General features: G+C 35.6%; 1 protein-coding gene across 1 annotated transcript; it reads right to left on the minus strand.

The window, feature by feature from the left end:
* Positions 1–21814: 21814 nt before the first annotated feature.
* LOC136037504 (craniofacial development protein 2-like) lies at positions 21815–23056 on the minus strand. The gene has a single exon (XM_065720225.1). It carries the CDS (start codon positions 23054–23056, stop codon positions 21815–21817), a length of 1242 nt encoding a protein of 413 aa, XP_065576297.1.
* Positions 23057–23474: the final 418 nt, after the last annotated feature.

Raw genomic sequence — 23474 nt, forward strand, 5'->3', positions numbered from 1 at the left:
TGGGAGAAATTTCGCAACGTGCATTCAATTTAGAATTTCTATCACTGATGAAGTACAATTGTAAAGATTTATGATTCTCGCCTGAGAATGGTAGAAGGGACCGTGCTCTATGATAAATTTGCCCTTTTACTTTTAAAGTAGGCATAAATTGATCTGGATTTTCGATTTGGGCACCAAATGACGTCATTTGGATACATGAGTTATATTTTCTGATCTGTGATAAAAAATGCTTAGATTCTAACGTAGTTCCAGTAAGCAAAGTCTTCAATGGCTCTGGTGGTACAGCCAATAGAGGAAGTTTCACTTTTTCTGAGGCGCAACAAATTCCCATTGTTTCACCATTGAATTTCAAGGCCTTGCAATAGGGACAAATTTTAGACATAGTCCCGATTTGAACACATCTACTCAAGCTATAATCATCGACTGGGCTGTACCTGAATGCCAGGCGATAATTTTCAGGTTGCTCTTGTGATTCCTCGGCACGCTTACTTTTCTTACTTTCTCTATCAGCCGCAAGCCTGTTTTCTTGCTGTTCTTTTGATTTCTCGGCACGCCTTCTTTTTTCACTTTCTCTTTTAGCAGCAAGTCTGGTTTCGCGTTGCTCTTTAGGTTCCTCGGCACGCTTTCTGTTCTTACTTTCTCTATCAGCCGCAAGCCTGTTTTCTTGCTGTTCTTGTGATTCCTCGGCACGCCTTCTTTTTTCACTTTCTCTTTTAGCAGCAAGTCTGGTTTTGCGTTGCTCTTGTGATTCCTCGGTACGCTTTCTTTTCTTACTTTCTCTATCAGCAGCAAGTTTTTTGGCATAGACTCTTTGAGCATCTTCCTCGGCTGTTGACATTTTAGGTTCTTCAGTCATTTTACAATTAAACATTTTTCCGTGAACGAATGTCTTAAATACCTTTAATGAGGTCATCGTCATAATGACGACATAACGACCTGATGACATGACGTCACTCGACACAGACACACAGACAACTTATTTATATATATATACTAGCTGTTGGGGTGGCGCTTCGCGCCACCCCAACAGCCCAACAGTTTTTTCAGTTTTTTTTTTTTAGTTTTTAGTTTTTTACCTTTTTTAGCCTAACCAGGATTTGAACCTGGGACCTTCATTCTCCGTTCTGACACCCTCTCTCACCGAGTGACTACTCCAGCATGTTCATTTTGGTGTTTTAAATGGTATATTATTAACCAAATTAATGTGTTTTACAATATACTAAGCATCGTCATAACAAAAATGACGACAACTAATTTCATGACGTCAGCCGACACAGAAACATGACGTCACCTGATCCACAGATCCACAGACAGACAACTTATTTTTATATATATGTGTCATTTATATTCCCTGTGTCCCGGTCGTCATCCCGGTATACATTCGTTTTTGAATTGGTATATAAATTTTTAATTTTTTCCCTTTTTTTCCTTTTAGTTTTTTTTTATTGGTTTTGACCTTTTTTTAGGTTTTTTCTTTTTTTTCTTTTTTCTTTTTAGTTTTTTTTGAAGTTTTTATCTTTTTAGTTTTTTTATTTTTATTTATATTTTTTTAGTTTTCTTTTTCTCCTTTATTTTTCAGTTTTTTTCCTTTTTTTAGGTTTTTTTCTTTTTTAGTTCTTTTAGTTTTTACCTTTTTTAGTTTTTTTAGTTTTTTAGATGAAATTTTTTTTTAGTTTTTTTCCTTTTTTTCTTTTTAGTTTTTCATTGGTTTTTACCTTTTTTTTTTAGCTTTTTTAGTTTTTTTCGCTTTTTCTTTTTACTTTTTTTTTTAGTTTTATTTTTTTATTTTTTTTTATTTTTATTCTTAATTTTATTAGTTTTCTTTTTCTCTTCTATTTTTCAGTTTTTTCCTTTTTTTTAGTTTTTTTTTTAGTTTTTTTGTAGTTTTTGCCTGTTTTTAGTTTTTTCAGTTTTTTTTAGTTTTTTACCTTTTTTAGCCTAACCAGGATTTGAACCTGGGACCTTCATTCTCCGTTCTGACACCCTCTCTCACCGAGTGACTACTCCAGCATGTTCATTTCGGTGTTTTAAATGGTATATTATTAACCAAATTAATGTATTTTACAATATACTAAGCATCGTCATAACAAAAATGACGACAACTAATTTCATGACGTCAGCCGAAACATGACGTCACCTGATCCACGATCCACAGACCCACAGACAACTTATTTTTATATATATAGATAGATAGTTGATAGCATTTTCATATGCTATAGTTGTTAGCCTTTTTAGTATTGTTCTGTGTCTTAGCTGTTATCAGCATTATTTGCGTTGTATTTGTTAGCACTGTGCTTTACATTATAGTTGTTAGCATTTTTACGTGTTATGGTTGTGAGCATTTTATATTTTGTAGTATTACCACTACAATCTATATTATAATTGCTTCATTTCGATGCGGAATAGAGGTTAACATTTTAATGTCTTATGTCGGTAGCATTTCTTGTATTATTATTACAAGCACTAAAGTTTATATTATAGTTGTTAGCAGTTTTACATGTTTTAAGTAGTAGCATACTACTACTTTAAAAATAATACCAAAAATAATGTATTTATACAAGAATTGTTAAAACTTTGCTGTGTCATAGTTAATACTATTTTTATGGGTTATAGTAGTCGGTATTATATGTGCTAGGGAATTGTAGAATTTTTCGTTGTTATTTTATCGACTGAGTCAAAAATGAGTCAAACCGAGTCAAAAATGAAAATGAAGAGCAAAGACACAGGCGGTTAGAAGATAAGCGACACCAAGAATCTGAGCGAGCCAAAAATAAAAAGAAAGAGCGATTACACACGCTGTTAGAAGGCATCTGTTTTTGTATGTTTGTCTTTGTGTCTATTGTTTTTTTTTCCGTCTTTGAGCCTATGTGTCTTTTTTTGTATCTGACTAGGTGGCATATTGTTTGAAGCAAGGTGAAAATTGTTTGAAGCAATGAAAATCCAAAATGAAGAAGGAAGAAAAATGAGGTTAGAACATAAGTGATGGCAGAGTCAAAACATGCCGGAAGTGAAAATGAAGAGCAAAGACGCACGTGGTTAGAAGGCAAGCGACAACGAGATCTGAACGAGTCAAAAATGAAAATGAAGAACAAAGACACAGGCGGTTAGAAGATAAGTGACACCAAGAATCTGAGCGAGCCAAAAATAAAATTAAAGATCTATTACACACGCTGTTAGAAGGCATCTGTTTTTTGTATGTTTGTCTTTGTGTCTATTGTTTTTTTTTCCGTCTTTGAGCCTATTTGTCTTTTTTATATCTGACTAGGTGGCATATTGTTTGAAGCAAGGTGAAAATTGTTTGAAGCAATGAAAATCCAAAATGAAGAAGGAAGAAAAATGAGGTTAAAACATAAGTGATGGCAGAGTCAAAACGTGCCGAAATTGAAAATGAAGAGCAAAGACACACGTGGTTAGAAGGCAAGCGACAACGAGATCTGAACGAGTCAAAAATGAAAATGAAGAGCAAAGACACAGGCGGTTAGAAGATAAGCGACACCAAGAATCTGAGCGAGCCAAAAATAAATTTAAAGATCTATTACGCACGCTGTTAGAAGGCATCTGTTTTTTGTATGTTTGTCTTTGTGTCTATTGTTTTTTTTTCGTCTTTGAGCCTATGTGTCTTTTTTTGTATCTGACTAGGTGTTTGTGTGGCTTTTTTCAGTGTGTCTGTGCATCTTGTTTTTCTGTCTCTCTGTGGGTCTTTTTGTTCATCTGTTCGTGTCTCTATGTGTCTTTTCCTGTCTGTCTCTGTGAATTTTTGTCTTTCTGTCTGTTTCCCTTTTTTCTTTCTGTCTGTGTGTCCTTTTCTGTGTCTTTCTGTGCGTCTATGTTTCTTTTTGTGCGTCTGTCTGTTTCTATTTTTTCTATGTCTTTCTGTGTGTCTATTGTCTATGTGTCTTTTGTTAGTCTGAGTGTCTATGTGTATTTTTGTATGTCTATCTGTTTGTCTTTTTTTCTGTCTGTGTGTCTATTTGCGTGTTTGTTTAAATGTCTATATGTCTTTTTGTTCGTCTTTATGTGTGTCTTTTTTTTCATCTTTCTGTGTGTCCACCAATATAAAAACTAATGGATAGAGCGCGTGAGCACAACCCAGAGATGTTTGGAACCCAAACTGATGCGGGGGGACCTTAAACTTACTTCTTACTGCATTGCAGACAACAAGCTCAAATAGCTTATATAGTGTAGTCGTCACAGCAATAGGCCTGTATGAGGAACATTGCATGGGAGGCTTCCCTGGTTTCAGAATGGGTGTTACTACACCAATGCAGAAGCTATTCGGAACTATACCTCTTACAATGATCATTTGAAATAAAGGTGATACGCTTTCAAGAAGTCTTTCACTGCCATAGAGTAATGCTGGCCACATATTCCATCAAAGTCTCGTGAGAACTTTTTCTTCAGCTTTTTCAAGCATTCAATGATAATGCTTCTACTTAAAACCACGCTATCCTTCGGCAGTTTAAGTATTTCATCAAGCTCATTTCGATAACAATTCTGTAGCTTTTAAACTGATCAGCAAAGTAAGTACTCCAGGCCTCTTTGGTTATGAATGGAGCCTTAGAGGATTATTCTCTTGGCTTCACCAAGTTTCTCCAGAGTAGTTTGGGATCGGAGTCACTATTTTTTCTAAATTCTTCAATTAAATCTCTGTGATGCTTAGATAAAGTTTTGGCAAATATAGGTTTGGTATAGTTCTTCACGATGAAAGTCTATCCAGATCAGAGCCTACCATTTTCGCACCATAGATGAAACTAAAACTTCGCAGATTGGTATCCTCGAGTCAAATTAGAGTTTGAGGACCATCTTCTAATTTCTCTGTTTATTTCAGCTGATTCTGCACATCGAAGGGCGTGGCATATTGAAGCAGAATAAATGTTCAGCAGAAGTTTCTGCTCTGCAACTGGGAGGCTACAGTTGGGTATTAGTAGTGGGAAGGGAAATTTAACCTTTTCAAGCATACTATCACACACTTGTTGATAGTACTGGATCGCGGCATGATCGAGCTTCCAGTTTTGCACTGAAGCACACAAAGGCAGGCAAAGAAGAACAAATACAAACCGACAAACACAAAGACAAGAAGACACACATGCAGACGGACAATAAAGACACACAGATAAAAAGACGTATAGACATAAAGACAGACAGAAAAATACACAGAGACATACAGACATATGAACAAAAAGACACACGGACAGATGGACAAAAGGACACACTGACAATCAGAAAAAGTCACAAAAAACAGATTGAAATGGATAAAGACACGCTGGATCATAGATCGGCAGAAAGAAAATACATAGGCACACAGACAGATGAAAAAAAGACACACATAAAGGCGAACAAAAAGACATATAGACATTTAAACAAACACGTAAATAGACACACAGACAGAAAAAAAAGACAAACAGATAGACATACAAAAATGCACATAGACACTCAGACTGACAAAAGACACATAGGCAATAGACACACAGAAAGACATAAAAAAGGACACACAGACAGAAAGAAAAAAGGGAAACAGACAGAAAGACAAAAATTCACAGAGTCAGACAGGAAAAGACACATAAAGACACGGACAGATGGTCAAAAAGACACACAGACACAAAAGACACACAGAAAGAAAGAAAAAAGGGAGACAGACAGAAAGACAAAATCACAGAGACAGACAGGAAAAGACACATAGAGACACGGACAGATGGTCAAAAAGACACACAGAGAGACAGAAAAAAAGATGCACAGACACACGGAAAAAAGCCACACAAACACCTAGTCAGATACAAAAAAAAAAGACAATTTGCTTTACACAATTTGCTTGAGGAGGAGGCAACCACTTTTATATGCGTAATAATTTCTGTTCGTCTTAAAGGTAGATGTTTCTCCTTACTTTCAGTTGAAAAAATTCTTTAAAAAAGTGCCCTCTCAATAGGATTTGGTTTTTATCGTATTGTGTTTACGTATAAAATAAATCCTTTGTTGAGATGAATTTATGCTCACTCAATCAGACATTTGCTTATTGAGTATTTATATATTTTTATTCATATATTGACTTTTATTCAATATATTGACTTTCATATATTATTGATTATAATTATTCTATGATTTGTTGCAGCAGTAATGTAAACATAGCTTGGTATTATTTTTTCACATGGCTCTCAAGGCTCTTTTAAACGATGGTGTGAATTTGCGAAGAGAACATGTAGTCCCACTCATATTTTTTTTGCCCCTATCCTTCCTAGACTGGGAAAAAAAACCTTGAATATTTTTTAAATTACCCCATGCTATTTAGTAATTTCATTGAAAAAAAATACAAATTCGCCCTATCCTCTATGTTTGAAAAGAAAACACACTTTGCCTCCCACTTGAATTTTTGTGAGTAGACACCACTAGAGACTGATGTAAAAATTACGAACATTTCTTATTTTAGGGACGAAATACATCTTTTAGATCGGAACTTGTCAATGAGTGCAAGCATGTTTCGATTCACGACTTTGCAGATTAATTTCAATAGATTTAGTACATTAGATAGTGTTTTCTTTCAATAAACCCACTCAAGCTGTATATATAGATTTAATAAAGTTATTTTTTAGGCGAAAAGTGACAGACAATTCTGGTAAGTTTTAGGCAACAAGAGTGCAAGGTGCATGAGAATTCTAGAATTTAGGAAGGACGACAACCCTAATGACCTATTTGAAGAAAGCTATTTTGAAACCCTCTTCCCCAAATATGGAGTTAGGATAGATCATACGAATTAAAACTTTAATTTTGATAAAATATGTCCTAAGAAGCACAGCAAAGGCAATGGGAGAGGATGGATTGTACTGATGATTTAAGCATCCTTGATGGAAGTGTTAATAAAATGAATGAACATTTAGAGGTTCTGTAAGTTCAGGGGAAAAAAAATTGAAAGAAGACTAAGTTGCCAAGGATAGGAATAAGTGAAGGCGATGTTGGGAAAAAAGAAGGTTGATCAAGTGGACAGATTCACTTACCTAGATGGTATTATTAGTAAAGACGGTGGGTGAAGTGAAGATGTTAGTAGTAGAATAGCCACAACCGAAGGTGTTTTTTATGGTTGAAAAAGTTTGGAAAAGTAGATATATAAGTCTGTAAGCAAAGATTGGAATATTAAAGGCTACTTGGCGACAGTGGTCAAGTATGGTTCTGAAGATGGGTGCTCTGTCAAATGGAAGAAGTTGTGTTCAAATGTTTTCCAGAGAAATTGCCTACGGACTGTTTTGAGTACATGAGTGACTGACCTTATTTCAAACAGTAGGCTGTAGGAAAAGTGGGAATCAATCCTACTTTCTCGGGCCATAATAAGAGAAAGGTTGATTTGGCTTGGGCAGACCTTATGGATGAGGGATGACAGATTACAAAAGAGTGTCCTTACTGGCCAACCTTGTAGGGCCAAACAAAATGCAGGTCATCCCCAGTTTTGGTAGGAGGATGTCGTAAGGAAATATTTAAGGGAAATGGGAACTTTTGCGGCGTGTGTAAAGAGAGAAACGTAGAGTAGATGGGATGGACGAGGAGCATGTTTAGCTGTGTTGGCCTCAGGGGGATTGGTGCTATAGTGTGTTGTTAGTAGTTAGAAATAGGGGCACCTTTTCGTAAGAATCCTGAGGGGTAAGGATTTCCCAGACATTTGTTTGTTTTAATCAAGATCAAAAATGGTTGTTTTCAAAATCTATATAGGGAGAGGGGAAGGTATTTTCTAATACAAAAATAGTCTGTTTTGAGACGTGGTTTGGCTTAGGGGCTTTATTATATTTTTTAAAATGTTCCACTGATAATTTCTTTTCGCGGTTTTAACGTTCTTTTCACAGAAACGTAAAGAAATCATAGGTCACTCTCCGTCAAACCATTACTGAGGCAGAATAATGACCTCGTTCGATCGTTGGCACCAGTTCGCGAGCTTCCTTGTATGACCATGCACAAATTCTGTCATTTTGTCTATTGAAAGCTTCCTCCAAAGTAATTTTGTTTTTTATTTGTAAAGAGGACTTCTTTGTAACGCTTTTTATCGTGCAACGTTAACAGGTTCTACCGCACAACGGTTATCTTTGTCTGTCCATTCTATGGTAACGGCTCCAGCCAAATTGGAATCTTTTGGAACGTTTTTAGTGGTTCTAGGCGTTTACCATCCGATGAAATTCCCCCCCGGAAAATAGTCCTCCAAAAATTACCTCCCTTCAAAAATATATCCCCCTTAGAAAATACCCCCACCCACCACGAAAAATACTCTCTGGTAAATACTCCCCCGGAAAATATCCCCATCGTGGAAAATAAGGTTTCCTAAATTTTAAAATTTTATTTGAGTAATTTGAGTTTTCGTTTTTTATTTTCCGTAGGGAAAAGGAATTTTGGTACTCGTGTATTATGCACCACTTACTCAAGTTTAGGTTGTGTAAAGCTCGAGAACAAACCGGTATAGTTTAAAACACTCAAAAATTAAGTTTAAAAAACTAAGATTTTTTTCAACGGGAAGTGAGGAACAATGTAAAAACTTAAAATGAACAGAAATTACGACGTATATAAAAGGAGTTGTTCCTTCCACAAGACCTTGCTCTTTACCCTAAAGTTTTAAATTTTTGTCCTAATTCTTTGAGAACGATTCCTGAAACACAATGGCCGTTTAGTTAGAACAATGAGCTTTGTTTTAAAATTCTATAAAAAATAACTTAGCGTGAAGAGCGAAGTCCTGAAGAGGAGGAAACCCTTTTCATACACTTAATAACTTCTTTTCGTTTTAAGGTTTGAAGCTACTCCTTACTTTCAGTTAAAAGACTTGTTCAATTATTTAATTATTTTATTTAAATCTTATTAAATTTTTTTAATTAGTTCTTATTTAATTATTTATAGATAGTATTTGTTAGTGGGAAAGATGCGGAACAGGTTTTTTAAAGAGAAGAAAAGAGCCTTATTAAACCAAAAATGAGCAGAAATAAAGTTAAATAATGTTCAAAGTAAAAACTATGGAATCAAATATAAAAAAAAGATATAAAATAGTTTTATATGCAAAAGATTATGTCAATAAAAAATGAACAGAAATTAATGTAAAAAAAAAAGACTCGTCAAAAAAAGTTTGTCATCGAATAGTAAAGATCCTCATAAAGCTAAAAATGATTGTAAAGAAACTTAAATAATTTTCCAATCGTAAAACTGCCACAAATCACCATCAATAAATGACTTAAACCCAAAAAGAACAGAAATTACAATAAATAACCGATTCAAACTATGAGCAAAAATTAACATAGAAGTTCTACATAAAAAAACGTTATCATAAAGAGTGAGGTCTTGAAGAGGTGGCAACCACTTTTATTCGCGTAATAATTTCTGTTCGTTTTGAGGGTAGATGTTGCTCCTTACTTTCAGTTGAAAAAATTCTTAGAAAAAAATACAAATCTATTTTTGTTGAAAAGACTTTCATATGAACTTCCACAATTTTTTTTTTGCAGGAGCGGGCACAAAATTGAAAAAAAAAATGCAGACAAAAAAATCATCAAACTTAAGCTAAAATATATGTTTTAAGTAAAGTGCAAATTACATTCTGGTCTTCAGGAGGTGTGGGGTTGTCTGCCCTATTTATGTTAATTTTTGCTCGTTTTGAGTTAGAATTGGTTATTCCTTGTAATTTCGTTTCGTTTTGAGTTTAATTCATTTATCCGTAGGGGTTTGCGGTAGTTTTACGCTTGGAAAATTGTTTTAATTTAGATTCTACTACTTTTTGTCTTAGAGAGATTCTTAACTATTCTTTGACAAACTTTTTTGTGGGAATAGTTTCTTAAATTAATTTCCGTTCATTTTTTATTGATATACTCTTTTTCATAGAAAAAGATTATCAATAGACTACAGACTACAGAGTCCAAAGTTTTTACTTTGAAGATTATGTGACTCTATTTCTGCTCATTTTTAGTTTAATGAGGCTCTTTACTTTCCTTTAAAAAACTTGTTCCATATGTTTCCCATTAAAAAATACTATCTGTAATGAATTAATTAAAAAAACAAGTTCTTCAACTGAAAGTAAGGAGCAACACCAAACCTTAACACGAACAGAATTTATTACGTATACAAAAGGGGTTGCCTCCTCCTCAAGACATCGCTCTTTACTCTAATTTTTTTTATATACAATTTCACGTCAATTTTGCTCGTTTTGAGTTTGAATTAGTTATCTATTGTAACTTCTGTTCGTTTTGGGTTTAATTCATTTATTGATGGTAATTTGTGGTAGTTTTACGCTTGGAAAATTATTTGAATTTATTCCTACTTATTTTTGGATTACTATTTTTGGCATTTTACTATTCTTTGACAAACTTTTTTGTGGAATTTTTTATTTTCAAATTAATTTCTCTTCATTTTTTTTTACATGGTGTTTTTCAAAGAAAAAAAATAGTTCATATTTTTTGTTTTTTTTCCATTAAACTCCATAGTTTTAACTTTGAAGATTACTTGACATTATTTTTGCTCATTTTAGGTCTAATGAGGTTCTTTACTTTTCTTTAAAAACTTGCTTCGTATGTTCCTGTTAACAAATAGTATCTGTAAGTAATTAAATAAAAAACAATAAGTTTTTCAGATGTGCATAAGGAGCATCATTAAACCTCAAAACGAACTGAAATTATTACTTATAAAGAAAAGGGTTCCCCCCTCCTCCACACTTCACTCTATATGCTAACGTTTTCTTTAGTATTTGAAATCTAAGCTTATAAAACAGTTCGTGGTAACGAACTGTAGTAAGGAGCGACCCGGCTCAATAGTAACTAAAACTCTAAAAAACGGAATTTTGATACCAATAGTTGCATCAAAAGAATTGCATTTCAACGCTGATTTTAAATATATAAGTTTCATCAAGTTTAATCTTGCCCCTAAAAAGTTACATGCCTAAGAAAATTTGCCTAATCTTAGAAAATAGGGGGAAACACCCCATAAAAATCATAGAATTTTAACAAAATAACACCATCAGATTCAGCGTATCAGAGAACCCTATTGTAGAAGTTTCAAGCTCCTATCTACAAAAATGTGGAATCTTGTATTTTTTGCCACAAGATAGATCACGGATGCGTGTTTATTTGTTTGTTTTTTTAATTTTTTTTCCCAGGGATGATAATATCGACCAAGTGATCCAAGAATGTCACGCTATGGCTCATTCTAACGGAAATTAAAAGTTCTAGTGCCCTATTTAAGTGACCAAAAACTTGGAGGGGCACCTAGGCCCCCTCCCACGCTCATTGTTTTCTCAAAGTCACCGGATCAAAATTCTGGGATAGCCACTTTGTTCACCGTAGTCAAAAAATAAAAAAACTATGTCTTTGGGGACGATTACTCCCCCTCAGTCTAATGGTTATTGGGAAGTATACAGACGCTTTCAGAGGGATCTTTTTGGTTTGGGGAGGAGGGGGGAATGAGGGGAGGGGGTTATGCGATGGGGAATTTCCATGGAGGAGTTTTTAAAGGGGGAAAAGAACTTCCATGAAGGGGTGCACGATTTTTTAGCATTTTTTAAAAGAGCAGTTAAAAAAAATATGAACAAGTTTCTTCAACTGAAAGTAAGGAACAGCATTCAGACTTAAAACGAACAGAAATTATTACGCATGTGAGGGGTTCACTTCCTCCTAATACTTTGCTGTTTACGCTGAAGTAGTTTTATTAATTTCAACTATTTATTCTAGGGCCTTTGTGATTCAGGGGTCATTCTTAGGGAATTGGGAAAAATTTTAAGCTTTAGTGTAAAGAGCGAGGTATTGACGAGAGGGCAAACCCCCTTATATATGTAATAAAAACATACGAATTTAGAAGTTCGTTAAGTAAGTTATTTTCGTAAGTTATGTAAATTTTTATTAATAAATATGTTCGTAAAATTAAAAGTTCTAGTTGCCTTTTTAAGTGATCAAAAGATTGGAGGGTAACTAGGCCTACTCCCCCGTTCTTTTTTATCAAAATTGTCCGATCAATACAATGAGAAAGTCATTTAGCCAAAAAATAAATTCATGTGCAAATTTCCTTTTAATTATTCATGTGCGGAGAGCCAAAATCAAAACATGCATTAGTTCAAAAATAAAAAAAAAAAAAAACTAGTTTTTTTTCAACTGAAAGTAAGGAGCGACATTAAAACTTAAAACGAACAGAAATTACTCCGTATACGAAAGGGGCTGTTCCCTCCTCAACGTCCCGCTCTTTACGCTAAAGTATTTTACTTTTTTAAAAATAAGAGTTGAGAGGAAGAGTCAAACTTTAGCGTAAAGAGCGGGTTGTTGAAGAGGGAACAACCCCTTTCATACACGGAGTAATTTCTCTTCGTTTTAAGTTTTAATGTCGCTCCTTAATTTCAGTTAAAAAATAATTTTTTTTATTGAATTTTTTAATTAAATAGTCGTTGTATTTCAGGAATAGTTCTTAAAGAATTAGGACAAAAACTTTTAGCGTAAAAAGGAAGCTCTTGAGTATAGGACAACTCCATTCATATACGTGATAATTTCTGTTCGTTTTATAACACCGGGATCTCTGGCTGTCTCTTCATGAAAAATTGTCGTACTTGTGTATTATTATATAAAAAAAACTAGTTTTTTAAACTGAAAGTAAGGAGCGACATTAAAACTTAAAATGAACAGAAATTACTCCGTATATGAAATGGGTTGTCCCCTCCGCAATCCCCCGCTCTTTAAACTAAAGCTTTTAATTGTTTTAAAAAGCAGAATTGTGGCAAAGAGTCAAACTTTAGCGTAAAGAGCGAGGGATTGCGGAGGGGACAACCCATTTCATATACAGAGTAATTTCTGTTCGTTTTAAGTTTTAATGTCGCTCCTTGCTTTCAGTTTAAAAAAACTAGTTTTTTTTTATATAATTTCTGAACGTTTTTGAATTAATGCATGTTTGATTTTGGCTCTCCACACATAAATTATTAAAATGAAATTTGCATATAATTCCTTTTTTGGCTAAATGGCTTTCTCTTAGTTTTGATCAGACGATTTTGAGAAATAAGGGATGGGGAAAGAGGCCTAGTTGCCATTCAATTGTTTTCGGTTACATAAAAAGGCAACTATAAATTTTAATTTTAAACGAATTTTGTCATTAGTAAAAAAATATACGTAACTTAAGAATTAACTTACGTAACAAACTTTTATATTCTTTAATTTTTATTATGTATATGAGGGGGTTTGTACCCTCGTTAATACCTCGTTCTTTACACTAAATCGTAAATTTTGTCCTAATTCTTTAAGAATGACCCCTGAATCAGAAAGGCCGTAGAATAATAGTTGAAATTACTAAAAATACTATAGCATAAAGAGCAAGGTATTTATCTCCTCCTAAATACCTCGCTCTTTATGCTAAAGTATTTCTAGAACCTCTCATATGCGTAATAATCTCTGTCCGTTTTAAGTTTCAATGCTACTCTTTACTTTCAATTGAAAAAAATTTCCATGTTTATTTTTTCATTGTTTTTTTTTATAGTAATTTTAGAAAATCCTGCGCCCTTTTCATTGAATTTATGTTCCCCTTTTACATATTTCTCCAAGGAAAAGATCCTCCCACATAACCCCCTCCCCTCAACCCCAGCCCCAAAACCAAAAATACCCTGAAAACGACTGTACACTTCCCAATAACCATTATTATATGTAAACACTGGTCGAAGTTTGTAACTTGCAGCCCCTCCCCCAGGGACTCTGGGAGAGTAAGTCATTCCCAAAGACATAGTTATTATGGGTTTTGACTATGCGGAACAAAATGGCTATCTCAAAATTTTGATCTGTTGACTTTGGAGAAAAAATGAGCGTGGTAGGGGGCCTAGGTGCCCTCCAATTTTTTGGTCACTTAAAAAGGGCACTAGAACTTTTCATTTCTGTTAGAATGAGCCCTCTTGCGGAATTCTAGGACCACTTGGTCGATACGATGACCCCTGGGGAAAAAAAAACAAAAAAAAACAAAAACAAACAAACAAATGAACACGCACCCGTGATTTGTCTTCTGGCAAAAAATACGAAATTCCACATTTTTGTAGATAGAAGCTTGAAAATTTCGCTATGGGGTTCTCTGATACACCGCATGCGATGGTGTGATTTTCGTTCAGATTCTGTGACTTTTAGGGGGTGTTTTCCCCTATTTTCTAAAATAAGGCAAATTTTTTCAGGCTCGTAACTTTTGATGACAAAGACTAAATTTGATGAAACTTATATATTTAAAATCAGCATGAAAATCTGGTTCTTTTGATGTATATTTTAGCATCAAAATTCCGTTTTTTAGAGTTTCGTTTACTATTGAGCCGGGTCGCTCCTTACTATTCGTTACCACGAACTGTTTGATACGCCACTCAATCAAGTTTACGAGTTGTAAAACAAGAGAACAAGACGATTTCTTCGTTAGTTTCTTCGCTACTTTAGGAACAAATTTTGGCTATATATTTACACATTGGGGGAGGGGTAAAATATAGCGAGTTAACATGCAAAACATGTTAGCTACAATTATTCTGCATATTAGGAAGTAAGAATTGTTTTCTGAGTTCAAACTGTCCAAATAATTTACCACCCCCCCTTATTTGCAAATATATAGCTCAAATTTTATATCTCCCATCTATTCTGTCATTTGTTTTTGTCTTGTCTCGCGCTGAGCTGAAAGAAACTGACGAAGAAACCGGTTTGTTCTCGAGTTTTACACAGCGTAAGCTTAAGTGAGTGGCGTGTAATGTACAAGTACCAAAATTCTTCCTCCTATGGAAAATGAAACTCAAATAAATCTCAGATTTTTAAAGTATTAGATTCCACAGTGGCTGTGGGGGGGTATTTTCCGCGGGGGGTATCTTTCAGGGGAGTATTTTCTTCGGGGGGAATTTTCCATGGTTGGTAGAGCATTTTCTACGGGGGTATTTTCCAGAAGGGGGGTCGCAGGGGGCGATAAATGCCGGAGGCATAAACGCTGGCCACAGTTTTCAGTATACGTGTCAACAGCTAGTAATGCCAGTCATAACTGCTATGCTCAGTATAAACACAGTGCTATGTTCGGATGCAAGAAGGGAACACTAGATACTATCGTATGTTGTTCATTGTAAAACAGGCAGTCAACTCCTTGATTGTGCTGGCCTTGGTATCCAAACTGGAGAAGTCTAACAACTAGCCGACCACGATTTTGCTGACGATATTGCCTTGATGGAAAGGGGCAAGACGAAACTACAGGATTTCCTCAATACTACCCGTAAAAATGTTGAACGACTTGGTATCAAGATTAACGGAGAGATCGTATAGAGTATTGCAACTCCTGATTCCCTCATCTGGACAAAAAGTGTGGATTTTCAAGTGTTGAGCAGGTTACAGAGTTCAGGTACCTCGGCATGTTAATCGAAAAAGTATTATACGAAATTAGAAATGAAGCTATTTAACAGCAATATCCTTTCCGCACAGAAATGTCGGATTCTTGTCTTCGGAAATAATTTCATTCGGGGGATTCTGAGCATCAACAGGAGAGGTAACACCACAAACCAGATAGTCCACTCTATCTTAGGCCAGCCCATAGTTACAAACGTCCTTCGACAAATCAAACACTCAAATGACGACCCAACCCCAATGGGAAGGTTTTTGGATGGTGGCAAAAACGCGAAACGACTGATGGCTCTTCGTGGATGCCCTGGGAGCCTCTAGTGGCTCTAAGGCAAAAACTTTACTTTCACTAGCTTTCTTTTTATTTGCCTCCAAAACCACTATTCTCCACATGCCTCTAAAAACCCCTCTCTCTAGATTTCTTATGAGCGCGAGAGCGTATATTTAGCTATTTATGTAGATCTGTGTGAATAAAGAGTTTACATGCCAAAGTATTTTGACTTTATTCCACATTTTTCTTTTTTTCTGATATAGCTTACAATTTATAATTGTTTTTAGGAATCAACTTTCGCAATCTGACAAAACAGCTTTCGTAATTTTTGGTCTACACCACAACCAAGACCGTATACAGTGTTAGGGTGTTAGCAAGAGGTTCTATGGGGTTCAACCCCCCCCCCCCCCCCACCCCTCCTAAAAAGTGTTTGGCTCGCAAAGCTATAGCATAAATACATATAAACAGATTTTGAAATATATTTTAGTCTTTTTATAAAAAAAAACAAAAAATCCTGGATAGTGTCTTGGTCGAAACTAAACTATGCTATTTTGACAACATTAATAAATACTTTCTTCAACGAACATTAGAGCAGCCTAAGAAGGGTGTGGATGTTTTTTTGTTTTTTTTTCTTTAATTCTTTTAAGCTGAATGAGTATATTGAACTAACTTCGTACAAAATAATAATAAAACAATGATGCAACAACAGAGAAAAGGTTTCGTAACTGATATAGGTAACAAAATTAACTATTAGATTCATCAATATGATGAAAAGTTAATCGATTCATTGAAACATACAAGAAAACTAGAAAATGAAAGACTAGAAATATAATAAAGAGTATTTCATGCCAGACAGGCAGTGCACAGGTGACCCTAATGTGCGCCAAAAAAACGGCATGTTAGTGTCTGAATGCAGCACCCTCTGTAGAGATTATTTGGTAGTCAGCTTAAACTGTACCGACAAGAAACTGCCAAAACTATGCTTTACCTAACGTATAGAATTCATAAAACATAGAAAACGTGGAGAAGCCTTTTTTAGACACACACAAAAAAAGAAGAAAGGTTTAATAGAGTATATTAATAAAACTCTACCTGATTTCAATTTGTACTGCCCTAGCCAAACAAAAAGGAACAGTTTTTAGCATTTACCAATCAAAATGGGGGTTAATGTGGACTGAGACTTGAAATTTCAGAATACATTCTCTTGACAATAAGAGAAATACAACTTTTAAAACACAGAAGAGTCTAGAACACTACATTCATCAGCATCCGGATCATCTTTAATTTTACTCAGTTCATTTTATTTCAAGTATTTCGACCCAAAAACTATGCACATTCAAAAAAAGACGAAATATATAGGTAATAACAATTTACCAGGAGAATATCAATCTAATTTACATCCAAAAATACCCAACGAAATAAAAAAAATATTTCATTATTTGTTGTTTATGTTTCTTATTACTGTTCAAAATAAAATTTATCGGATTTCCCAAGTAAAGCCACAAAAATTCTTCAGTAGTAATTTAGTAGAATAGGAGATGGGGAAAATAACCTGCTGATGCTACTTCAGCACAGAAAAGAATAATCCCCAATTTCTGTGCATAGCCAATTGGATTGAGATCTTTATTTACTGCCTTGGCTTTTTTTTAAAACAATAACAATCATAAAATAAAGTATTAAGCTCCTGTTGCATTTTTTTTTTCAAATCAAACCTTACGAGGGTTAACCTCCTGTAAATAAGCATAAGCACAAACACACTCATGGCCCTATATTTTTTTTCCAGAAAATTAGTATCCTGGTACTTTCTGACCAAAGAGAAAAAAACAATATAAATGGGTCAGATGTTTGAGAAAATTCATTAAAAGCCCCAATTTTGGAAAAGATATTTATCGAAGTGATGTCATATTTATGAATACATTCAAAAAGCATACATGTGACAAATTTGCCTCAGTAGTGGTTGTATTGTTTTCAATTTCTATTATGCATTCAAAAATACACAAGAAACAAATGATTGACAAGAAAAATGAAAGGATTGACGTTATATTTGTGAGTACATTTCAGGAGAGTAAATTATATCCCCCGCTATCGTTTTGATATCAAAACTATCGTTTTGATATTTATGGAAAATGAGACATTATGAAAGGAGCAGAACTAAGTAAAAAAAACCAAGTGTAATTAGTCTATTTATAAAAAAAAACTTTTAAATAGTTTCATAATGCCTCGGGGATAATTGAACAACCTAGACCATCAATCGTGACAAGACTAATTTGTCCTTTATTTTCTCTAGGAAAGAGTTGCAAATAAAGTTGACTTATTTGGAGGGTGCTACTTACAACGAGAATCAATATATACAAGCCAACCACATACCAAGTGCCGGAGTCTGGCTTCAAAATAGGGCAGAGTGGTTTTTTTTTACTTCAATTGACATTTTTGGTTGCTAAAACGATCAAAATAGGTCAGAACTTGAAGAAAAAATTTCACATTTTTCCCACAGTAGCTGTGTCAAACCTATTGTGACATTGACATCAAGAAGAGGCTCACATTGTCAGCGATTACGAGATAAGTGACAATGTCACTTAGCTCTCTTGGGACCAGACATGTAAATATGAAAAAAAGAGTTTTTTCATAAAACTCTTGGAAAACTAGGTCTATCACTATATTAGCTCTATGACTATCTATCTTGGTTCTACTACCCTAACAATGATACATGGATGGATAGTAGATAAACATATCTATTAACAACTGAAATAAACTCTTTTTTATACAATCCTATTAAGGGCTGTTTTGGCCGAGTGGGCTGGGGCGCTGGATTCTCCGCTTTTTATCTGAGAGGACGAAGGTTCGAATCCTAGTGTACCCAATTATTTAATTTGCGACAAGGGTCAGTGATGTGACTCTGTAAGTTCAGGCAGGGTCGAGCCAGCTCTAAATGGGAACAAGAAGAAATTAGGGGAAGTTAAACAGGAAGAATGTGCGAAAGTTTGGTAGATATCGGTGTTAAAAATCGGAAATTCTTTAATAATTAAATATTTATAAGAAACCTTCAGTAAGAAAAGACATCAAATGTCTACAGTTAGAGGGCAAGCGACAATGAGAATTTACATAAAAGCCTGTCACATACTGGGTATCGGGGCCCAGCGGCTGGTATTTGCAAAAATATTTGCATATATTTCGACAAGAGGTTACAACAATTCAAAAACCTTAAAAAAGAAAACCAGAAGTTTGAAGCTCAGTAGATATCGTTGTTAGAAATCGGACTTGCATTAATAATTAAATATCTTTGAGAAGACTCAGTATGAAAAGACAACAAATCGTCTGCTGTTAGAACACAAGTGACAAAAAAAATCCATAATATAAGCCCGTTGCGTGCCGTTTATCGAAAAGTGTATTTCAAATTACTTACAGATCGAAAAACTGGCAACTGCAGAAAAATTTGCATATATTTTGACAAAGGATTACAACAGTTCAAAAACCATAAAAAAAGAAACAAAAATATTTGATGAATGATAAAATCCCCCCCAAAAAAACCACAAGACCGAATGTATCGTAGTAAAGCTTAATTAAATTGCTTAAAGAGCAAAAAACTGGTAATTACAAAAATGTTTCCATATGTTTTGACAGGGAACCAGCTACATAATGATAATAGGAAGGCCCAATAAACAAAAATGTGCAATTATCACAAGTGATAATTCTCTATGTTGACAAAAGATTACAACAATTTGAAAACCTTAGAAAAGAAAACCAAAAGTTGGAAGCTTAGAACATATCGTTGTTAGAAATCGGACTAGCTTCAATGATCAAATATCTTTGAACAGAATATGATAATTGTAAAAATATTTGTTTATATTTTAACAAGGGATTGCAACAACATTCAACCTAAAAAGGAAACCAAAAGTTTGAAGCTTAGTAAAAATTGCTGTTAGAAATTGGACTTGCACTAATGGTCAAATATATGTGAAAAAAAATTCTGTGAAACGACATAAAATTGCATAAAGAGCAAAAATTGGTATTTCAAAAAACATTTGCATATATTTTAACAAGGGATTACATCAATTCAAAAACCTTAAAAACCCAAAAGTTTGAAGCTTAGTAGCAATTGTTGTTTGAAATGTGGACTTAGTTTAATAAGCAAACATCTTTGAAAAGACTGGCGTACAAAAATACACCATTTTCTGCGGTTAGAGTACAAACGACATTGAGAATCTATATATAGCCTGCCTCAGACCATGTGCCGGGCCCTGGTGGCTGGTAATTCCAAAAATATTTGTATAAATTTGAATAAGGGAACACAACTGTTCAAAAATCTTTAAAAAGAAAACCGAAACTTTGAAGCTCAGTAAATATCCTATTAATAATTGAACTTCCTTTAATTTTGAAACATTTTTGAAAAGATCGAAATATGAAAAGACAAGAAATTGTCTCAAATTGTCTACGGTTAGAAGACAAGCAACAATGTGAATCCATATATGGAAGGCTGCCGTGTGCCGAGTGATGGGGCCTGGCGGCTTCGCCGCTGGCTTCATCTACTATATATACATTCATACACACACACACACAGACACACACACACACACACACCTTACCTTAGACCTTAGTTCCTCCAGAGCCATCGATGGCGCATAGGGCGTCGACAAAGCCTCTCCATTCGTCTCGCATTGGTGCTGCAGCGATGACGTCTTCCCATTCAGGTATTAGTGAGGTGCCGGCCGTCCTCAGATCTCGGTCATGTGTTCGTCTCAATGTATTTTTGGGGCGGCCTCTCTTTCTTCTACCGTCTGGCTTCCATTCATAGGTTGTTCGAGGAAGGCGGCTCTCTTCCATACGAAGAACGTGTCCCAGGTATGTCCACCGCCTTCTTTTCAGCAACTCAATGACTGGAGGTTGACCTGTTTTTCTGCGTATTTCTGCATTTGTAATTTTTTGTTGCCAACTTGTATTCAACATTCTTCTGAGGCTCATATTTTCAAATGCAAGGATCCTTTTTTCAAGCTGGGTGTTTATTTTCCAACATTCACTTGCGTAAAGGAGAATTGAGAGTACATTGCTATTGAAGAGTCGAAGCTTCAGTCGCATTGAATATTTATTACTTCTCCAAATAGGCTTCAATCTATTGAAGGCACCTGTAGCTTGCCCAATTCTACGTTTAATCTCGGTCGAGATCTCTCCATCACAATCAATCCAGCTACCCAGGTACTTGAACTCCTGGACTTGTTCTAGATCTTTGTTTTTACAATGGAGAACAAGTGGCGAGGTTGTGATGGCCATGCTCTTCGATTTGTCAATGTTTATCTTTAGCCCGACATTCTCTGCATTCTCGGTAAGTGTCAAGCAGCTGCTGCAACCGTTCTTTAGACTCTTCGAGAAGGACAACGTCGTCCGCGAAGTCCAGATCAAACAGTTGTTTGTTGCTTACTTTTACCCCGTAGCCCGATGCGAATCTCAGGGCATAATCCATGATAATTATAAAGAGCATGGGGGAAAGTACACATCCTTGACGAACACCAGACATGATCTTGAAAAATCTGGTTGTACCGTTTTCGGTCTTTACGCAACATTCCGATTCTTCATAAAGCGCTATAATCATATCTACTATTTTCTCGGGAATTCCGTAGTATTTCAAAACTCTCCACAAGCAATCTCTGTCAACTGAGTCAAATGCCTTTTCAAAGTCAAGGAATAGGAGGTAGAGCTTCTTGTTCCATTCTTTTGATTCTTCGACAAGCATTCTCAGTACAAATATTAGATCAGAACAGGATCTCCCAGTTCTGAAACCATGCTGCTCTTCTCGTGGAGTTGCGTCTAGTGCTTTCCGCAGACGCTGTAAAATGATGAAGGCTAATAGTTTGGATGAGACAGGGAGAAGATTGATGCCTCTCCAGTTATGGCAGTTCGTCAAGTCTCCCTTTTTGAAGAGTTTGACTATAATGCCTCTGCTCCAATCTCTTGGGACCTTCACTAAGGTCCATATTTTGGTGAAGAAAGAAAGCCAAATGGATATGCAGGTACTAATTGAGTACTTCAACATTTCTGCTGAAATGCCATCAATACCCGGGGCTCGTCCATTTTTTAACTTCTTTGCTGCATGCATGATCTCCTCAGCACTCGGAGGATTTGTATTGATGTCTAGATATATAAAAGGGATATCAGGTACGTTAGCTTGGTCGCAAGTTCTCGGTCTGTTCAGAAGTTTTTCGAAATGGGAAGCCCATCTCTCGTCAATTTTTTCTGGATCAGATATAATTCATCCATTTTCGTCCTTGACAAGGGTGATTCGGCTGCTTTGTTTTCCTACCATCTCATTTGTCAATCGGTAGACAGTCTTGGAATAACCCTTCCTAGCAGCTTCTTCAGCTAAAGCTGCTTTCTTTTCAAGGAACTGTCTCTTGTCCTTTCTTGCACTCTTTTTTACCTCTTTATCTTTTTCTTTGTATAATTGTTTTGTTGCCAGCTCTGAACACCTTGTAGTATCTATGAGCATGGCTTGCTTAAGTGCCTTTCGTTCGTCAATCAGTTTCCATGTTATGTCAGAGATCCACCTTTCCTTTGGTTTCTTTCGGAAACCTAGCTTTTCTGCGGCAATCGTCGTGTATGCACTTTTTATTTTCTCCCATTTCTCTTCGACACTTTCTGAGTCATTTGCCTCAACAGGCAAGGCATCAAATTTGTTCCATACAGAGATACAGAAATCTCTGCGGATTTTTTGATCCTGTAACTTGTCCGTGTCGTACAGTTTCTTCAGATCTTGCTGTGTCTTTTTTTGGGCACGTAGTTTGATCTGTAAGTGGGCGATCATGAGCATGTGATCCGACTGGGCGTCTGCTCCTCTATACCCACGCACGTCTAACAGGCTTGTACGCCACCTTCTGGCGATCAGGAAATGGTCGATCTGGTTTCGCGTTGAACCGTCTGGAGATGTCCATGTGTACTTGTGCACATTTTTATGCTCAAAGAGTGTCCCACCAACGACAAGGTCATTACTTAGCGCGAAGTCTACTAGTAATGCACCATTTTCGTTAATCTGGCCAAGTCCATGCGGTCCTAGGACTTCCGGACAGTACTTGCGATCGGCTCCTACTTTGGCATTCAGATCACCAACAACACATAGAACATCATGTTTGGGGATGTCTTTGGTGACAGCTTGCAAGGTTTCATAGAAGCTATCTTTGACATCATCATCCGCCTCATTGGTAGGAGCGTAGCATACAATGACAGAAAGCTTAGTGTGTGTTGTAGCAAAACGTGCAAACAAGATCCTTTCGTTTATTGGAGTCCATTTCAGCATTGTTCGGTATGCTGCAGGGGACATCATAAGTCCTACACCTGCCTGATGATGGTTGTCCTCTCCGCTATATAACAGTACATATCCATGATCTAGTGTTTCTTGGCCTACACCTTTCCAACGTATTTCACTTAGGGCTAGTATGTCAATATTATATTGCTTCATCTCTCTGAGAACTTGCTCAGTTTTTGATAACTGACTCATAGTTCTCACGTTCCAGAAGCCAATTTTTGTTGGTTGTTTCGCAGTCAATAATCGTGTCCGGGGGCGTGCTGGGTTCGTTATCAGGGGGAAAGATAATTCATCCGAGGCATTTATCGGCGTTTCCGTTGCTGGGGCTTTTTTACAGGGACAGGTAGCAAACCTGTCGCCCAACCCTCCTCCTTCATCCTGGCTTGGGACATGCTGGCATTATCCATGACAATGACAGGCGGAGTTAACACACACACACACACACACACATATATATATATATATATATATATATATATATATATATATATATATATATATATATATATATATATATATATATATATATATATATATATATATATATATATATATAGCAGTCACTTGGTAAATGTCCAAAATGTTTGCCAAACATCCGTATTTCTAACTT

This window comes from Artemia franciscana, chromosome 17, assembly GCF_032884065.1.
Source record: "Artemia franciscana chromosome 17, ASM3288406v1, whole genome shotgun sequence".
Lineage (NCBI taxonomy): Eukaryota > Metazoa > Arthropoda > Branchiopoda > Anostraca > Artemiidae > Artemia > Artemia franciscana.